Source organism: Pipistrellus kuhlii, unplaced genomic scaffold (assembly GCF_014108245.1).
Source record: "Pipistrellus kuhlii isolate mPipKuh1 unplaced genomic scaffold, mPipKuh1.p scaffold_m20_p_11, whole genome shotgun sequence".
NCBI classification, from domain to species: domain Eukaryota; kingdom Metazoa; phylum Chordata; class Mammalia; order Chiroptera; family Vespertilionidae; genus Pipistrellus; species Pipistrellus kuhlii.
The window spans coordinates 48,083,541-48,099,259 of NW_023425416.1; the positions used below are offsets into that span (position 1 = coordinate 48,083,541).

Sequence of the window (15,719 nt, forward strand, 5' to 3'; positions counted from 1 at the left end):
TGGCGAGGCTCTCCCTAGGAAGGCAGCAGGGGTGTTGATCACGTTGAGGCCCGAGTTTCCGCCTCATCGCAGACGGGCCGAGCCATCTCTAAGATGTTGTAAAAGAAACATCACAGACCAGTAGGGAAGAGGATTGGTTGAATAAAACCAGGAAAATTGACTATGTGTTTAAGTCATGCCCAGGCCCCTGTTTTTCTGTCTGTGTGTGTCCCGCACATTCGGGGGCACCTCCTGTGCTCTCGGGATCTGCAGAGGCTTCGAGATCAGAGCTGTCCTCCGGGGGCGCCCCAGGTGAAGCCCGGGCACCGGCGGCTGGCACTGCAGCCCTGCGGGTGCGGAGCTCCTGGGCACGGCCGCCCCAGCTCAGGGGGCAGCAGGAGGCTCTCGGGGGTTGGTTCCTCTGCCTCTGCGTGTCTGACCCACCCTGAGCCACAGTCAGCCCTCTCCAGGCCTGTGATTGGCGGGAACGCCTCCTGGAGGGGGAGAGAAGCCGTGGGCCCTCAGACCACGGTAGTTTCCGCCCAGAGAGGAAGCCAGCGGCTCAGGGTTTGGGGATCCGCTCTCAGCCCAGAGGCGTTCTGTCTCCGAGGGAACTGCAGGGTTCCGCAGCCCGGTCTCCCTGGAACGTGTGTGCACCCATCACCGCTCCGGGCACCGGGAGAAAGAGCTGCCTGTAGCCTGGGCGTAAGCCAGGCCGGAGTCAGCGGGGAGCACCTGGCAGGCTCGGAAAGCCGCGGTGCGGCCTCCGGAGCCGGCGTGCGCTCGGTGACCCTCTGGCCTTGACCCTGCAGGCCTGGCACTGGTGCCCAGGAAGCTCTGCGCCCACTACGCCTGGGACACCGACGTGCTGCTGCAGCCGTGGCCGGCTGTGGACCCGGAGTTCCTGCAGCCGCCCGACGTCGTGCAGATGGCCGTGCTGGTGAGTGGTTCCTGCAGCCCCAGCGCAGGCGGGCCTGCGGGCAGGGCCTGTCCCGTCCTGCCTGTCCGACAGCCTGCGGCCTCTGGCCCGCCCGCCTGCCCGCCTGTCTCCTCCCCCGCACCTCTGTCTGAGGTCACCGTGCACCAGTGCTGCCCACAGAACCCTCATGCCCGCGGGTTGGAAAGTGGGAGAATAAACCTGCCCTGCATTCCAGGATGATCATCTTCCTTTCCCACTGTCTCCACCTCTCGGCTCATTCAGCGGCTTTTGTTCCTGTGCGGGCAGTGGGGAGGGGAGGGCCGGTGGTGTGGAGGTCGGCCATGGAGGGCCCTCCCTGAACACCGCTGCAGAAAGGCAACATCGCATTCCTCGCGCTCCGAGAAGCCTGGTGCTGCCTCGGCCTTCTTCCTTCCCGCACTCCCTCCCCAGACAGACCGCGGGCCTTTGCAGGAAGTGGGTTTGGGCACTTGCCTGCCTGCCTCTCAGCACTGCTTGTCCCCTGCTTTCCTCCCCAGATCAACAACAAAGCCTGCGGCCAGGTGCCTGTGCCCCAGCACGTGGCCCGGGACGCGGACAGAGTCCACGAGCTGGTCCTGCAGAGCGAGCTGGGCGCCAGGCTCCTGCAGGGGCGCAGCATCAAGAAGGCCTTCCTCTCACCCAGGACGGCCCTCATCAACTTCCTGGTGCAGGAGTGACCCCGCCGGGTCCCCGAGGGACCTCTGTCGAGGCCTGGACGACGACGAGGACAATGCTGGCCAGGGCGGGGAAAGACCAAAGTCCTGAATGTTTACCTTCGCGCTCCAACAGATGGGCATCGGCAGAGCGCCGTGTGGTGTGGCCTGGTGCAGGGTGAGGGTGGGAGAGGAGAAAGATGAGTGAGCGGGGAGGGCAGCCTGCCCCCGCACTACTCTATGGAGGAAGCCATCGACCCCATTGAAGCCACCGGGTGACGGCTGGGTGGGCACGGGAAGCGATGGGCATAGCAGGGGCAGCCCTCAGGGACACCCAAGAACATGCGGGTAAACCGAGCAGCCCCAGGAGGCTCAGGAGCAGCGTGGACAGTCCCTCCGAACTGGGCATCGCGGTGGCGGGCTTCTCGCTCGGGCTAGATGGGAGAGCCGTGTGGGCCCAAACTGCCAGCACCCGGGTGGACGCTGGACCCCTCAGACGTAGCGGTGCCAGTCCCTGTGCCAGCGTCCCCACTGCTCCTCAGTTCTGCCCCACTGGATGCGCCCGCCCCCCGCCGGGCAGAGCCCCACTCGCCACCCTGAGCGAGGAGCCGCCGGGCTGCCCGCCCCCCGGGGGGAGCACGTGCTGTGCAGCGAGGCGGGACAGGCCGCCTCCAGCCTCGGATGGAACCGATCTCGGAGCTGCCGCAGCCCCGCAGGGTGTCTGCTCACCGGCCCCAGAGGGCGACGCTGCCTCTGAGACCATCCCCGGAGCCAGCCTCAGAGCGGGCTCACCACATGATGGGACCGGCGCCGCCCGGCGTGGCCGCCTGTGTCCGAGCCGCCGCTGCCGGCTGCCGGGAGGCGGCCAGGAACGCACCTGTGTTGGCGGCGAACTAGGATCATCCTGGTTGTACGTGAACTCAGCAACTCCCACCAGAACGGACCGAAGCCACGAGGCGTGTTCATGGGGAGAGGAGGAAGAGCTAGCCAGTTTGTGATGCTGAAAATGTGTCTTTTTCTGAAGTGGCCTCAGGTGCAGTCCCCCCCCCCGCGGCCCAGCGGTTAACAGATGCCTTTTTTAATGCAATAAAGGGTTTGTCTTGTATGTCTCCGGGACAGCTGTGTGATCCTGGAGTTAATCAGGCCCAGACCGAGGCCCTCCGTCACCATCGGAGCGCTGGCTGTGAGCCTGGCCCCACGTGGAAGCCATAAAGTGAGACGCATGGGGAACAGGCAGCCCCTTCGTGCAGCGATTGAGTCACCGGCTCTCAAACTTGGCTCAGACCGCGAATACCATGCCTGGTCCCCATGCCCAGAAATCCTGATCCAACTGACCCTCTGAGGGGCCACCAGCCCATCCGAAACCTGGACGGCTCCTCAGCCTTCCTGCATCTGAACCAGGATGTCTAGTCCTCCCTCTCCGTCATGCCCAGCTGCAGTGGGGTGTGTTTGGTCCAGAAACCCAGCGTGATGGAGTGAGCTGGGAAGATGGGGACCAGGAGGGAAGGCCGGGCCACACCTCCAGGCAGGCACGTAAGGTGTTCCCAGAGCGCCTGAGGGCGCACGGCCTGTGCCATGTGCCAGTAAAGGCTTAGGAAATATAAGCAAACGGGCGAGGATATTGGGTACGAGGAGTGAAGGGTGTTTTTGCTCGTCTTGTTTATTCCTGCCGTAAGCCGTCAGCAAGGCGAGGACAGGGGGCGCACAGTCTGGCCAGCGCCGGGGCCAGGAGAGCCTCGCGGCTCCTGAATTGACCCGCACGGCTTTGACCTGGACTTTCTCCGAGAGCGGGAGGCTCTGGAAGCAGCTCAGAGGCGCCAGAGAGAGCTCAGTGGGAGCCGAGGCGGGAGCTCTCCTCCCTGGGGGTGGGGAAGGGAGGAAGTGATCTCAGTTCTTTATTAACTGCCTCCATTGGGTCAAAACTAGACCCAACGAGTTCCCTTGCGCATTATGTCATTTAATTCCCACAAACACCCTGGAGGGAAGGAAGTATCTCTCATAGATATGAAGAAACCCAGGCTCCGAGCTTGGGTAATCTGTTTCCACAGCTAATGAGTAGAAGAGCCAGGATCCAAGCCCACGTCTTCTGGCCTCCAGATTCCCTCCCTGCCCCTCTGGGCCACCAGTCCCCTCCTTCATCTTGCTCAAAGTACGACAGTTGGGAGAGCGGAGGTGTTGGCCAAAAGCTGGCATTTCAGAGTCGCTGGGGCTCCCCTCCTGTGAGGTCCTCGGTTCCGGGAAGCCGGCAGTCAGGGCGGCGCCCTCAGTACAGGGCCCGGTGTGGGTTCCTTAGGGCTGGAGGTGTTGCCAACCCAGCGGGAGACCGAAGCTCAAGGTCGATGTCGGCATTAATTCTACCTGAGAAATGAATGAGGCGAGTTTGTGCACAGGGAACGCGGTGCCGGGGCAGCCCCACAGCAAATGGCACCACGGCCGTCTGCCCGGGAGAATGAAATGATCCCCGAGACGCTTCACCCCAGCCTACATACACACCTGAGGACACTGGGTAAGAAAGGCAGGGTGTGTGTGTGTGTGTGTGTGTGTGTGGGTTATTCCTCACCCAAGGACACGCTTAGAGAGAAGAAGGGAGATTGAGAGAGAAACATCGATCGGTTGCCTTCTGTATGTGGCCTGACCTGGGATTGAACCTGCTCCCTCGGTGTGTGCCCTGACTGGGAGTCACCCGGCAACCTTCTGGTTCAACCAACTAAGCCACTCTAGCTGGGCAGGGTGGTTTTGTGTTGTTTTTTTTTTAAAAAAATGTAATTTGGACATTTGCTCATGAATAAAGCAGTACCTGTATAAATACAATTCCAACCATCACTTTTTCAATTCTGGCCTTTACACAGAGAGAAGGGAATTTTCCCACATATCACCGGTTAAGAGTCCTATACGTTACCTTCCCTCTGTTCACTTTTTTGGCATCTTCAAATTCCTGTGGCCGTGCAGTAGTTCAGCCATGGGGGGAAAACATCAAAATGTACAATTTTGTGCAGCTCCTAATGAGCTGAAGACCTGTCCCCGGGAGGTCTCTTTCCTCCCAGCCAGGGCATCTGGCTGCCATGGAGATGTGCCCCCGTCAGGAAAAGATACGCCTTCTCTTGTGGACAGTGGACGCCAAAGCAGCCAGCCAGCGCCGGCCCGTCAAGCTCCTGTTTGCAGGGCCTCGGCGTGGGCAGGTGTGGGAGCCCCCTCTCACCTCTGAGCCCGAGGATCTCGCCGCCTGAGGACAGAGCCGAAGACGCATTCCCCTCACGGGACTCCCCTGTTCTTGGCGGCAAGGCGATGCGGCGGGCCAGGGTTCGAGCTCTGCGCTCAGCCAGACCTGGGCTGTGTGACCCAGTGGCGAGGTCGCTGAGAACCTCAAAGCCGAGGCAAGCCATGGAACCTCTGAACCTTGCTCGAAGTACAACCATAAGTAGGAGTTTGGGGATAAAATGCGATGATGTGTGTAAAGCTCAATGGCACGCACTCGCGGTAAATGGAAGCGGCTCATGAATGGTCGATCTTGCCTGAAGAAGAACAGGATGTCTGTTATCTTTGGTGGAAAAGAAGAGAAAGTTGCTGGCTGGTGTTGCTCAGTGGGCTAAGCTCAGTCGCCCCATGGACTAAGACTGAACGTGCGCGGGCTGCAGGCCGCAGGCCGCATGCCACCCTCCCCCCTCCCGAGAGTCTGATATGCTTGCACTAAGACCATGGTCGGCAAACTGCAGCTGGCAAGCCACATGTGGCTCTTTGGCCCCTTGAGTGTGGCTCTTCCACAAAATATTACCCATAGGCGCACATGTACAGTGCGATTAAAACTCCGTGGCCCATGCGCAGAAGTCAGTTTTCATTTGAAGAAGTGGTTCTAATGCTGAGCCACACTCAAGGGGCCAAAGAGCCGCGTGTGGCTTACGAGACTCGGTTTGCCAACCACTGGACTAAGAGGTCCTGGGTTCGGGGCACGTACCTAGGTTGCTGGCTTGATCCCCACTAGGAGATGTGCAGGAGGCAGCCAACTGATGTGTCTCTCTCATCAGTGTTTCTCTCTCTCCCTCTCCCTTCCTCTGTACCTAAACATCAATAAAGACATTGAAAAACAGTTAAAAGAGAAAGAAAAGAAAAGGGCAAGTTTAAGGGAAGGTGCACCCTGGGTACGAACGGGCCCCGGGCCTGAGGAGGAAAAAGAGAAGCTGAACTTGGAAGCTTTGGGCCCGTTGGCAGGACCTGCCTGATGCTGCGGTGCCGGCGCCAAGCTGACCAGGCTGGCTGCCTCCGGCCGCCCTCGCCGTGGCCGTGGCTCGGGGCTGTGCGTGGGATTCCAGGTGATGGATTCGACCAAACCAGAAGGCCCCTCCGCAAATGACCAAACTGGCTCATGGAGCCTGCGATTCGCTTGAGAAGAGATGACACTTCTTGTCCCCCAATCTGTGCTCATTTCATGCAGAGCGCCCCTCCCCCTGCTCTAAAGAAAACCCGGGGTCCTGCCAGCACCATCAAGGGTGACTTTGCTGCCTTGTGAGCCCCCGGGCGAGGAGAGTTTGCTCTCCCTCCCTCCTGTGAGAGGAACCAGCAGAACCATCTGCTCCTGGGGCTGGGGCCCCGTCTGACGCCCAGAGGGTGGGCGGCTGGAGGCTCTGGTCCAAGCTGATGAGTCTGAAGACCGGAATCTGGGGTGACCAACAGTGAGCACTCCCCTGGGTGCTGGCCAGGAAAGGCTAGTCCTGTGGGCAGAGGCTCCGGTCCATGGGTGGGCCGAGGATTGTGCAGAAGGCTGACCCCACTCTAGGCCTCCTCAGCCTCGGCCTGCCTGCAGTGGGAGGGCCCAGGGGAGGCCGCAGCCCGGCCGCTGCAGTCATGGCCTGGACACCAGCACTCATGACTCACTCCCCTGCGAGAGCCTCAGCCCTGAACTTGAATTCCAGTCCTTGCTTGACCTCTGAAGAGCATGCCCGCGCCCCCACCCAGCATGCTGGAGCCACAGCGTGATCCCTGATATCAGCAGCCGGCATAGTTGCCATTTCTGGAGGAGCCATTGGTGCCAATGCCTAGTCTAAGTGTTTACCATAGAAGGGGTAAACAAGCTCAAGTCCACACTCGAAAAGGTGACAGAGCCAAGATTCCCCGCATCGCTCCCCAAGGCCGTTCCGCCAGCCGGCCCTCGAACCCCGCAGCTCCCGTTTTTTACTTTTCCTCTGGGCACCCCCAAAGCACCCTGCCAAGCTCCCCCTTCCTGATCCGGGGCGGCGAGACGCTCGCTGGGGGTGCACACCTGGGTTCCGAGGCACCCAGCTCAGCCGGGGTCTGGGGAGGGAACTGGGCTCTCTGGGAGTCTGGGGCAGACCACTCCCCAAAGCCATCACCTCTGACAGACAGACACACAGAGCCCACCAGTGAGATCTATAATAGAAGTCAGGGGGTCACCTTTGCTCAACCACCCCACACCTCTAGGAGCATCCCATGGAAGGGGGAGTGGGAGACCTGCCTAGGCTGTGGCCACAGCAGCCTAAGCAGTGTCCTCCCAGGTCATTCCATGCAGGACAGAGAGCTTCATCTGGAGGGGCTGAGGGGTGGTCCCACCCACAGGAGGGCTGCCCTCAGAGCCAGAGAGCCAGGCCTGGGCCCCTCTTCCTCAGACACAGGGAGGGCTGTGCCAGTGGGTTCATGGACACTGTGGGGTCAGTGGGGGAGGTGGGGCTGCCCAGTGGGTGAGGCCCTTCACTGGGTCTGGCATGTCATTCATCAGGGAAAGGCCTGTCCCTTCCACTGGAAATGCAGTCGCCGTTAGACAGGCGTGAGCAGAGCCAGGACGATGGGCCAGGTGCAGAAGGTCACGGGGCAGAGTGTGCGGGACAGGCCATGGGAAGAAAGGCAGAGCAAGCCTTGGAGATAAGTTTGCTCATCAGAACCTCGCCCTGAGGACCCCTCTTCACCCTAGATGCTTCCGGTCTTGCAGGCGGGATTCTCCTGACCTTTTCTCCCCCAGCACGTGGTGAAGCCTGTGGTAGACCCCACCCCTAGCGGAAAACAAGGGGGCTGGAGGAAGCCCATCTAACTTCCACAGGCCCTGATAGGTCAGCTGGAAGAGGAAAGCATTTAACCCCTGTTCCGAGGGGCTAAAGGGAGCCTTAGCCCACACCAGGGCGTCTTGAAATTCCTCTTCGAGTGTACTTCCTCTTTGCTTGCCCAGTAAATCTGTAGGACCTTGTGTCTTAGCTCTGAATTCTTTTCTCAGCCAGAACGCAGGAACCGAGGTTACTAAACCCAGGTCTCACCTGACTCTGCAGGTCAGACACCTGGTGATGGGACGAGGCCAGGGCAGGCCAGAGCGGCTGTCAGGTGGTCCCGACAGGGGGACACAGGGCAGCTGCTGACCAGGGACAGGCTGAGAGAAATAGCTGAGAAGAGGAAACCTAGGCCAGTGTCACCGAATATCTCCATTATCTGTTGTCAACCACCTAGTCGTTAACCTCCTAGTTTCTAAGAAATAGCTTATTTTTCTATTAATGTTAATTGACCACTAAATGTTTGTGCCTCCCCTAAAGTTCCTATGTGGCACCTTACTCCCCGATGTAATGGGGCTGGGAGGTGGGGCTTTGGGAGGTGATTACATTAGAGGAGGTCATATGGGTGGAGCCCTCGTGAATGGGATTAGTGCCCTTATCCATGTCACCAGAGTCTGCTTCCTCTCTGCTCCCCGCCGGGTGAGGACATTGGAGGCCAGTCGTTCGCATGACTGGGCTCTCACCAGAACCCGACCATACTGGCACCTGACGGCAGATTTCCAGCCCCCAGAACCGTGAGAAATAAATGCCACCCAGTCTATGGTGCTTTGTAACAGTGGCCCAAACCGAGTCAGCCACTAGCATCCTAATCAGCAGCAAACCACTCGGTTCCCCTTAGTGAAGGCAGTAGACCTCTTAGACACTCGAAAAGGAATGTTAAGATGCCCTAGTGTGGGCTTGGGCCCCCTTTAGGTCCCCGGAACTGGGGTTAAATGCTTTCCTCTTCCAGCTGACCTATCAGGGCCTGTCCGGTAGTCATCTTCTGTCCTTGCGTGGAAGTTAGATGGGCTTCCTCCAGCCCCCCTGTTTTCCGCCTAAGCTCCTTCACTCCACACCTCCACCTTCATGGGCTGCTCCTACCTCGATTGTCTACCAATCATCTTTAGCAAGAAAAGAATTTATCCACAGAAAACCCCCAAGCCTCTGTGGTCTCACTCGGCTGGCTTTACTTCTCGTTCCCAGAGTCTGCTCCTCTGGAGGAGGGAGCAGGGAGGAAGTTCTGACCCACTGGGGTCCAGACCCAGGCAGGGGCCGGGCTGGTGGAGCCTCCACCATATTTAGCTCTTGGCGTTCAAGGTTGCCCTGGGCATTGACATCCACGAAGGTGTAGGTGTCGCAGACACGGGGGGAGAGAGAGGTGGACATGCACAGGAGGTGTTTATGAGTAGGTTCTGGAAGAGGTCTGAGAAGGGGTTCAGAGCAGGCCTCTCCCCAAGGTGGGCTACATTGGCGTGTGAGTTATTTTGAGACCCTGGGGGCTCACTACCTCTCCCTCGAAGAATTTAAATTTGGGGCCTCGCCCATAATAAGAGCTATCGCCAGAGAGAACTTTATAGGACCTATGGGGGTCCGGCAGGAAAAACTCCTAATCAGGGAACATCTGCTCCCTGACGTTCCTGCAGTGACCTCCTGCCCCTGAAGGCCCCGGGCTGACCTGATCGCTGGCTCAGAGTGTCCAGGCGGCGTCCCCTTTCTGTCTGGGAACCCCTGTGCACGTGGGTCTCTCTCACGTGCAGGGTTCCCGTCCACGTGTATGTGATTACATTTGGTCGTTTTCTCTTGTTGCTATAACCTGTCTCGTGGAGATTTAATTATCAGAGCAGCCCAAGGAGCCTAGGAGGGCAGAGGAATGTGTCTCCTTCCTCAGCATTCATCACTTCTGCCCACCTTCTCTCGGCCGGATTCAGTCACTGCCCTCGGGGCTGGCAGACGCGGGCCCTGCTGGGCGGCCAGGACTCGGAGGAGGCTCGGGGAACCCTGTTCGGTAGGCAGCCAGTTGCCTCTGCCACCGGATCAGTCCTGATTTCCAAATGCTTGGTTGTCAGTGTGTATCTTATTATATTTACCTTCTGCATGTTGCCGTGGTCGGCTCGCACCTGGGTTTACAGACATCTCCCCAGGGACTGTCTGCCTTCTAACCTGTGAGAGCTGCTGGCTGTGGCTGCAGCACAGCAGACGCATGCTCCCTACCTGCCCGTGGCCACCCGGCCTTCTGCCCCAGACTCCACCTCACCCCAGGAGATGTGTGAAGTCACAGGCCTACTTCGTGTCAGTGTAGAAATGACCGATTTCAACTCCAAACGTTTGTGTATTGGTTCCCCACTCTCTCCACTTTCTTTCCTCCGAGACTCACACGTCAGTTTGGGAGTGGGGTGGAGTAGTGGTGTGTTTTTTGTGTTTTTTCTGTTTGGAGGGTGTGGGGCATTTTGAAAGGTAGAGAAAGGCATGCTTCCCAGATGCCCTCAGGCAACCTGGGAAATTCTTCAGATTCCTGCTTCCCGAGGGTCCTGGCTGGACACGTGACACATCCCTGAATGCTGCTCTGTGATTTTGTCCTGGAGGCTTACACCTCCCCCCCACTCCACCTCAGCACGCATCCACACACTCACCACCTACAACACATGTTCACATACACACACACAACATAGAACACAAATACACATTACACCACATGCACACATCCGGACACCACATACACAAAACACATAGCATACACATGCACCACATACACCATACCTACAACACATGTTCACATACACAGACAGCATAGAACACAACCATACCACACCACACACATGCAACACACATCCAGACAACACACACACAAAACACAGAACACGCATGCACCACACACACACCACACAGTCAAAGGTCTGCTTTGGGGAGGGCACCTGGTCATTTATTATTGATTTCAGAGAGGAAGGGAGAGGGAGAAAGAGATAGGAACATCAGAGATGAGAGAGAATCATCCATCGGCTGCCTCCTGCACACCCCACACTGGGGATGGAGCCCACAACCTGAGCATATGCCCTGACCGTGAACGCTAACCTCCTGGTTCATAGGCTGATGCTAAACCATTGAGCCATGCTGGCGGACTGGTCATTTATTTTTGTCTGACAGCATAAGCCTCACAGCCATGTAGGTGGGGAGTTGTGGGAAGGCAAGTTAGTCTTGAGAATTAATCTAAGTCACCGCTGTTTGTCAGGGAAATGCCTAAGGCTGGGTTCAAGGTGGACAGAGCGACCCTCTCTGGGCCAGAACTAAAAGCCACGGGATGGTGGAATAATAGCAGAGCCTGGCAAGCTGTGGCCCAAACATCTGGCTCACCACCTGTGTTTGTAAAGAAAGTTTTATTGGCACACTGCCATGCTAAGTTACTTACGAATTGTCTGTGGCTGTTGTGCATAGTTGAGTAGTTTGTGATAGAGACTCTATCTTGTTTATCTTCTAAAGGTCGCCGTTGTCTGCTAACACCTGGGCTTACAGATGTCTCCTCAGTGACCACTGTGTGAGTGAGAGCTGCTGGTGGTGGCAACACCACAGCTGGCAGTTAGACTCGGCATTCCTACCCTGCCCATGGCCATGTGGCCTCCTGTCCCAGGCCCCAGCCTCACCCCATGAGATGTGTGAAGTCACAGACCTACTTGGTGTCAGTGTATAAATGACCGGTTTTAACTCCAAACATTTGTTTGTTGGTCCTCAGCTCTGCCCACTCTCCTTCCCTAGTGAGACTGGCCCTGCACAGAGAGAGTTTATTGTCTCCTGGGATGAAGGAGGGGGCATTGGACTCCAAAAATGTGAAACTTTGGCCTCCCCAAGCCTCAGTTTCTTTATCTGCAAAATGGAGTGGTAAAGCCCATCCTCCCCAGTTGTCCTGAGTATTGAATAGATTGTTTACTATACCTCTTGTATTATTTTTAGTGGTTATTAGATATTACAACACGCAAACTTAACTGAAAACAGTCTTCCTTGAGTTAATGTTGTGCCACTTCACAGACGAGATATAAATAGAACTGAACTTACATCAAGAACTCCTCCTGGCCCAGCTGGTGTGGCTCAGTGGTTGAGCATTGACCTATGAAGCAGGAGGTCTCCGTTCCATTCCCAGCCAGGGCACATGCCCAGGCTTCGAGCTCCATTCCCAGTGTGAGGCATGTAAGAGGCAGCCAATCAATGAGATTCTCTCATCATTGATGTTCCTATCTCTCTCTCTCCCTCTCCCTTTATCTCTAAAATCTACACACACACACACACACACACACACCCGAGTGGCCAGATTATTATGATCTCTGAACGCTTAATAAGCTGGCCACTCGGTGTACATATTATTAGAGACCTGGTGCATGAATTTGTACATGGGTGGGGTCTGGCCAGCTTGGCCAGGGTGAGGAGATATGGACAGTTGGCTGGCCTGCCTGCTGGTCGAACTCCTGGTCGAGGGAACAATTTGCATATTAGCCTTTTATTATATAGGATTTACACTGAGTGGCCAGATTATTATGCGTTCAGAGATCATAATAATCTGACCACTCAGTATATATACCAAACACTTCCATCATTAGCAGGAACTCTCCTGCTGAGCCTAGCCCTAAGCCCTGAAAACCACTAATCTGTTCTTCATCTCTATAAATGTGTCATTTCAAGAATGTTATTAAATGGGAATCATATGGTATGTAACCTTTGGAATTGGCTTTTCTTACTCAGCACAATTCCCTTGAAATTTGTTCAAGCTGTTGCATTTATCAATAGTTCATTCCTGTTCATTACTGCGGTGTTTCCAGGTTATGCACATGCTGTAGTTTGCATAACCATCTACCCTTTAAAGCACAGCTCCATGGCTTCCAGTTTGGGGCTATTATCAATGAAGCTGCTGTGAACATTCGTGTGTGGGTTTTGTGTAAGCATAAGTTTTTACTTCTCTGGGATAAATGCCAACGGTGTGAATCCTGGGTCATGTGATAATTACATGTGTACTGGCATTCTTTTGAGTTCACCGTTTCTTCTCCTGTGTCCAGTCTACTGTTGAATTTATGCAATTAATTCTTCAATTCAGATACTCTATACTTCGATTGATATATTTCCATTGGTCTTTCTTTAAGTTTTTATTTTTCTGTTGAATTACTCCATGTTTTACTAGATTTGTCTATCCTTTATCATACTTAAGTAGTTATTTTTTTAAATCCCTTGACTGCTGATCCCAATGTGGGTTATCTGTGGGTTTGCTTGCTTCTATTTTTTTTGCCTCTTTTTCTCTAATCTCAAGGCGCCCAGAAACCCTGGGTAAGGTCAACAACATCATGTTTTCCACCCCAAACAAGAAGAGAAACTGCGGACGGAGCCTGGAGCCCTCTATGCTTTTCAGAGTGAAGTCACGTGTCGCCTCTCATTTGGGAATGTGGGCATTGCCAGCTCCTGGAGCTGCCCATCGTGGGGACACGTGGTCAGCGGGGGGACGTGGATTACAGGCTGGGCTCAGTGTGAGCCCTGCGGCAGGCTCCACGGGCCTGGGGATGCAGGGTGCCCCACTCACAAGAGAACTTGTGTCTCTTCACAGGAGGACAGAATAACGATCCCAGTGACCGACAGGCACTGGCATAGATCAGCCGTGGGGAAACTTCTTTCTGCCAAGGGCCATTTGGATATTTATAACATTATTCATAGGCCACACAAAATTATCAACTTAAAAGTTATCCCTAGCCGGTTTGGCTCTAATGGATAGACTGAAGGGTCCTGAGTTTAACTGATTCCAGTCAAGGACATGTCCCTCAGCTGCAGGCTTGACGCGTGTCTCCCTCCACCCCTACCCCGCCCCTAGGGCCTGGTACCAGTGGGTCCAGGCAGGTGCGGGAGGCAACTGATCCATGTGTCTTCCTAACATCATTGTTTCTCTCTTAAAAAAAAAAAAAATCAGTAGGAAAATGTCCATTGGTTAGGATTAACGACAACAATAAAAATTTGCCTGCTGTGTTTGGTCAGACACTTAATTAACTCACCCGTAATGCCTTGGCAGGGCCAGACCAGAGGGTTTCATGGGCCTTCCTCGGCAGTGGGCCTGGCCTGGACTGTGAGTAAGACTGACCTTGGCCTCGAGGCAATAAACACTGGGGCTGTTGGTGGCACTCCCGTCGTCAGTTCCAGCGGTGCCCACTGAGTCCTCTGAGAAGCACACGCCGAGAGGAGGCGGGTGTGTAGGAGGTCCATTGGAGAAAGTGCCTGTGCAGGGGGGGGGGGGGGGGGACTGGGAAAGCCCTCACACCGAGAGGCAGGTCCACCCCTGGGAAGGAGAGCAGGAAGTTGTCTAACGCAGTGCCCTGATCAAAGTGCCTGTCAGGGAGCCCCCACATCCCAGGACCGGCCTGCCTAACCCTAACCCTAACCCTAACCCAAACCCTAACCCAAACCCTGCCACGGTCAGCGTGGGCTGGGAGCGGCCGTGGGAGGTGTGGCCTCAACACACCTGGTTTGGAGGGTGACATCCAGGCGTCAAGCAGTTTTCCTCTGGTCACAGGGTCCGCGGAGGTCCTTTCCCAGCCCTGGCTCCGCTCGGCCCCTGGGGTAGGCAGCCTGGGGCCTGAGGGACCCCAGCCAGGTCAGTTCTCAGGTAGGTGGGGCTGCGGGAGGGAGGCAGGTGCCCCTACCCGGGCCTCCCTGGAAGGTCACCCAGGACGGCCAGTCCATGGGGGTTGGATGTCTTTAGAGGAAATCAAACCACGAAATCATTTTCAACACAAAAGGCCCATTTATTTCGGGAAAAAAAAAAAAAATAGGGCTCTTAACCAGCCTTCAGAGATGGCAGCACCCTACAGCCGGCCTGCTGAGTCTATGGCCCATCCACCGGGCAGAGCAAATCTTTCCCAACTTTTCCATATATATATATAGGATAGAGACTATATATTTACCTACCTCTCAGTGTTCCCCTTTTGAGTCCCAGTTGACTGGCTGAGCCAAACCGAGGAGCCAGACACACAGCATTGGCCTCGGGGCTAGTTTTTATCTCTGATGGTTGAGGCTTAAAGGAGGAGGAAGAGCCGGTGAGAAGGCGTAGGCAGTTGTGAAATCAGGGACCAAAATACACCGGGCACCCTTCCTTCCTGCCTGCAGGGCTCTCACTCTCCGGGCGGCGGCCCCCGCCCACGTGTGGCACCGCTCACACCCACGTCCTCAGTTGGGGTTCTCTCGCCCCCGGGGTGTCCTCAGGCCGCCCTCAAGCCCTGAGGTGCCTCTTTCGCCGTTCACACCCCAACCACGTTGACTAATGGAAATGTCACAGGCACTGTTTTTCTGTGTGAGGTTGCCTTATAAACGGAGCACGGATGTTCCCCCTCTGACATCTTGATCACCCAAAGAAAACAGGTCCAGCCCCCATCCCAGGAGACTGGAGAAGTCACACACACACACCCCACCCCGAAACTGGCCAGCCCAGGGACCCCAGGCTGCAAAACTCAACGGACATGTCACATCCTCTCGCATAATGTCTGGTGCAGAGCCGGGCACAGCAGGTGCTGAGCAGTGGGTGCTGTGACGTATGAGCGACCACGGCTGTTCTTGTTACGACTCACCAGCGGCCTGCACGCCGCCCGCGGTGGGATGGGAACCAGGGGAAAGCCGGGCGGACATCCTCGGGGTAGGTGGAGTCCAGACAGCCCGTCCCTTCTGCAGCCGCGTGGAATTCCGGAGATGCGCGTGCCTCGGGGCTGTGCGCCCCGCAGTGCGGCTCGCACAGCTGGGAGAGGTTTCTAAGTTGGCCTTGGCCTGGGTGTAATGGCCAAAGCATGGACGCAGAGCTGTGAGTGGGGGACTGGTTACAAACTGTGTGACTCACCTGAAGAGACATGTTAGCGGAGGCTGCACATTGGAAATGGTGGGCAAAGTTTTCCAAGTGTAAGTGCAAACAGCTCTGTGTTAAAGTGTACATTCTCTCCCTCCCTTCCTCCCTCCCTCCCCTTCCCTCCCTCCTTCCCTCCCTCCCTCCCTCTCTCTCTCCCTCTCCCTCCTTTCCTCCCTCTCTCTCTCTCTCTCCTCTGCTCAGGGTACATGCCTGGGTTGTGGGCTCCATCCCCAGTGTGAGGCATACAGGAGGCA

At 56.3% G+C, this 15,719-nt stretch overlaps 1 protein-coding gene across 1 annotated transcript in view; it reads left to right on the plus strand.

Annotated features, from left to right (window-relative positions):
- LARS2 (leucyl-tRNA synthetase 2, mitochondrial) overlaps positions 1-5,016 on the plus strand; it is an 88,974-nt gene extending 83,958 nt beyond the window's left edge. Inside the window, exons 20-21 of the mRNA XM_036432057.2 lie at positions 792-919; positions 1,435-5,016. Coding sequence (XP_036287950.1) covers positions 792-919; positions 1,435-1,614 — 308 coding nt within the window. The 3' untranslated portion in view covers positions 1,615-5,016. The remainder of the gene's footprint in view (positions 1-791; positions 920-1,434) is intronic.
- The last annotated feature ends 10,703 nt before the right edge of the window (positions 5,017-15,719 follow it).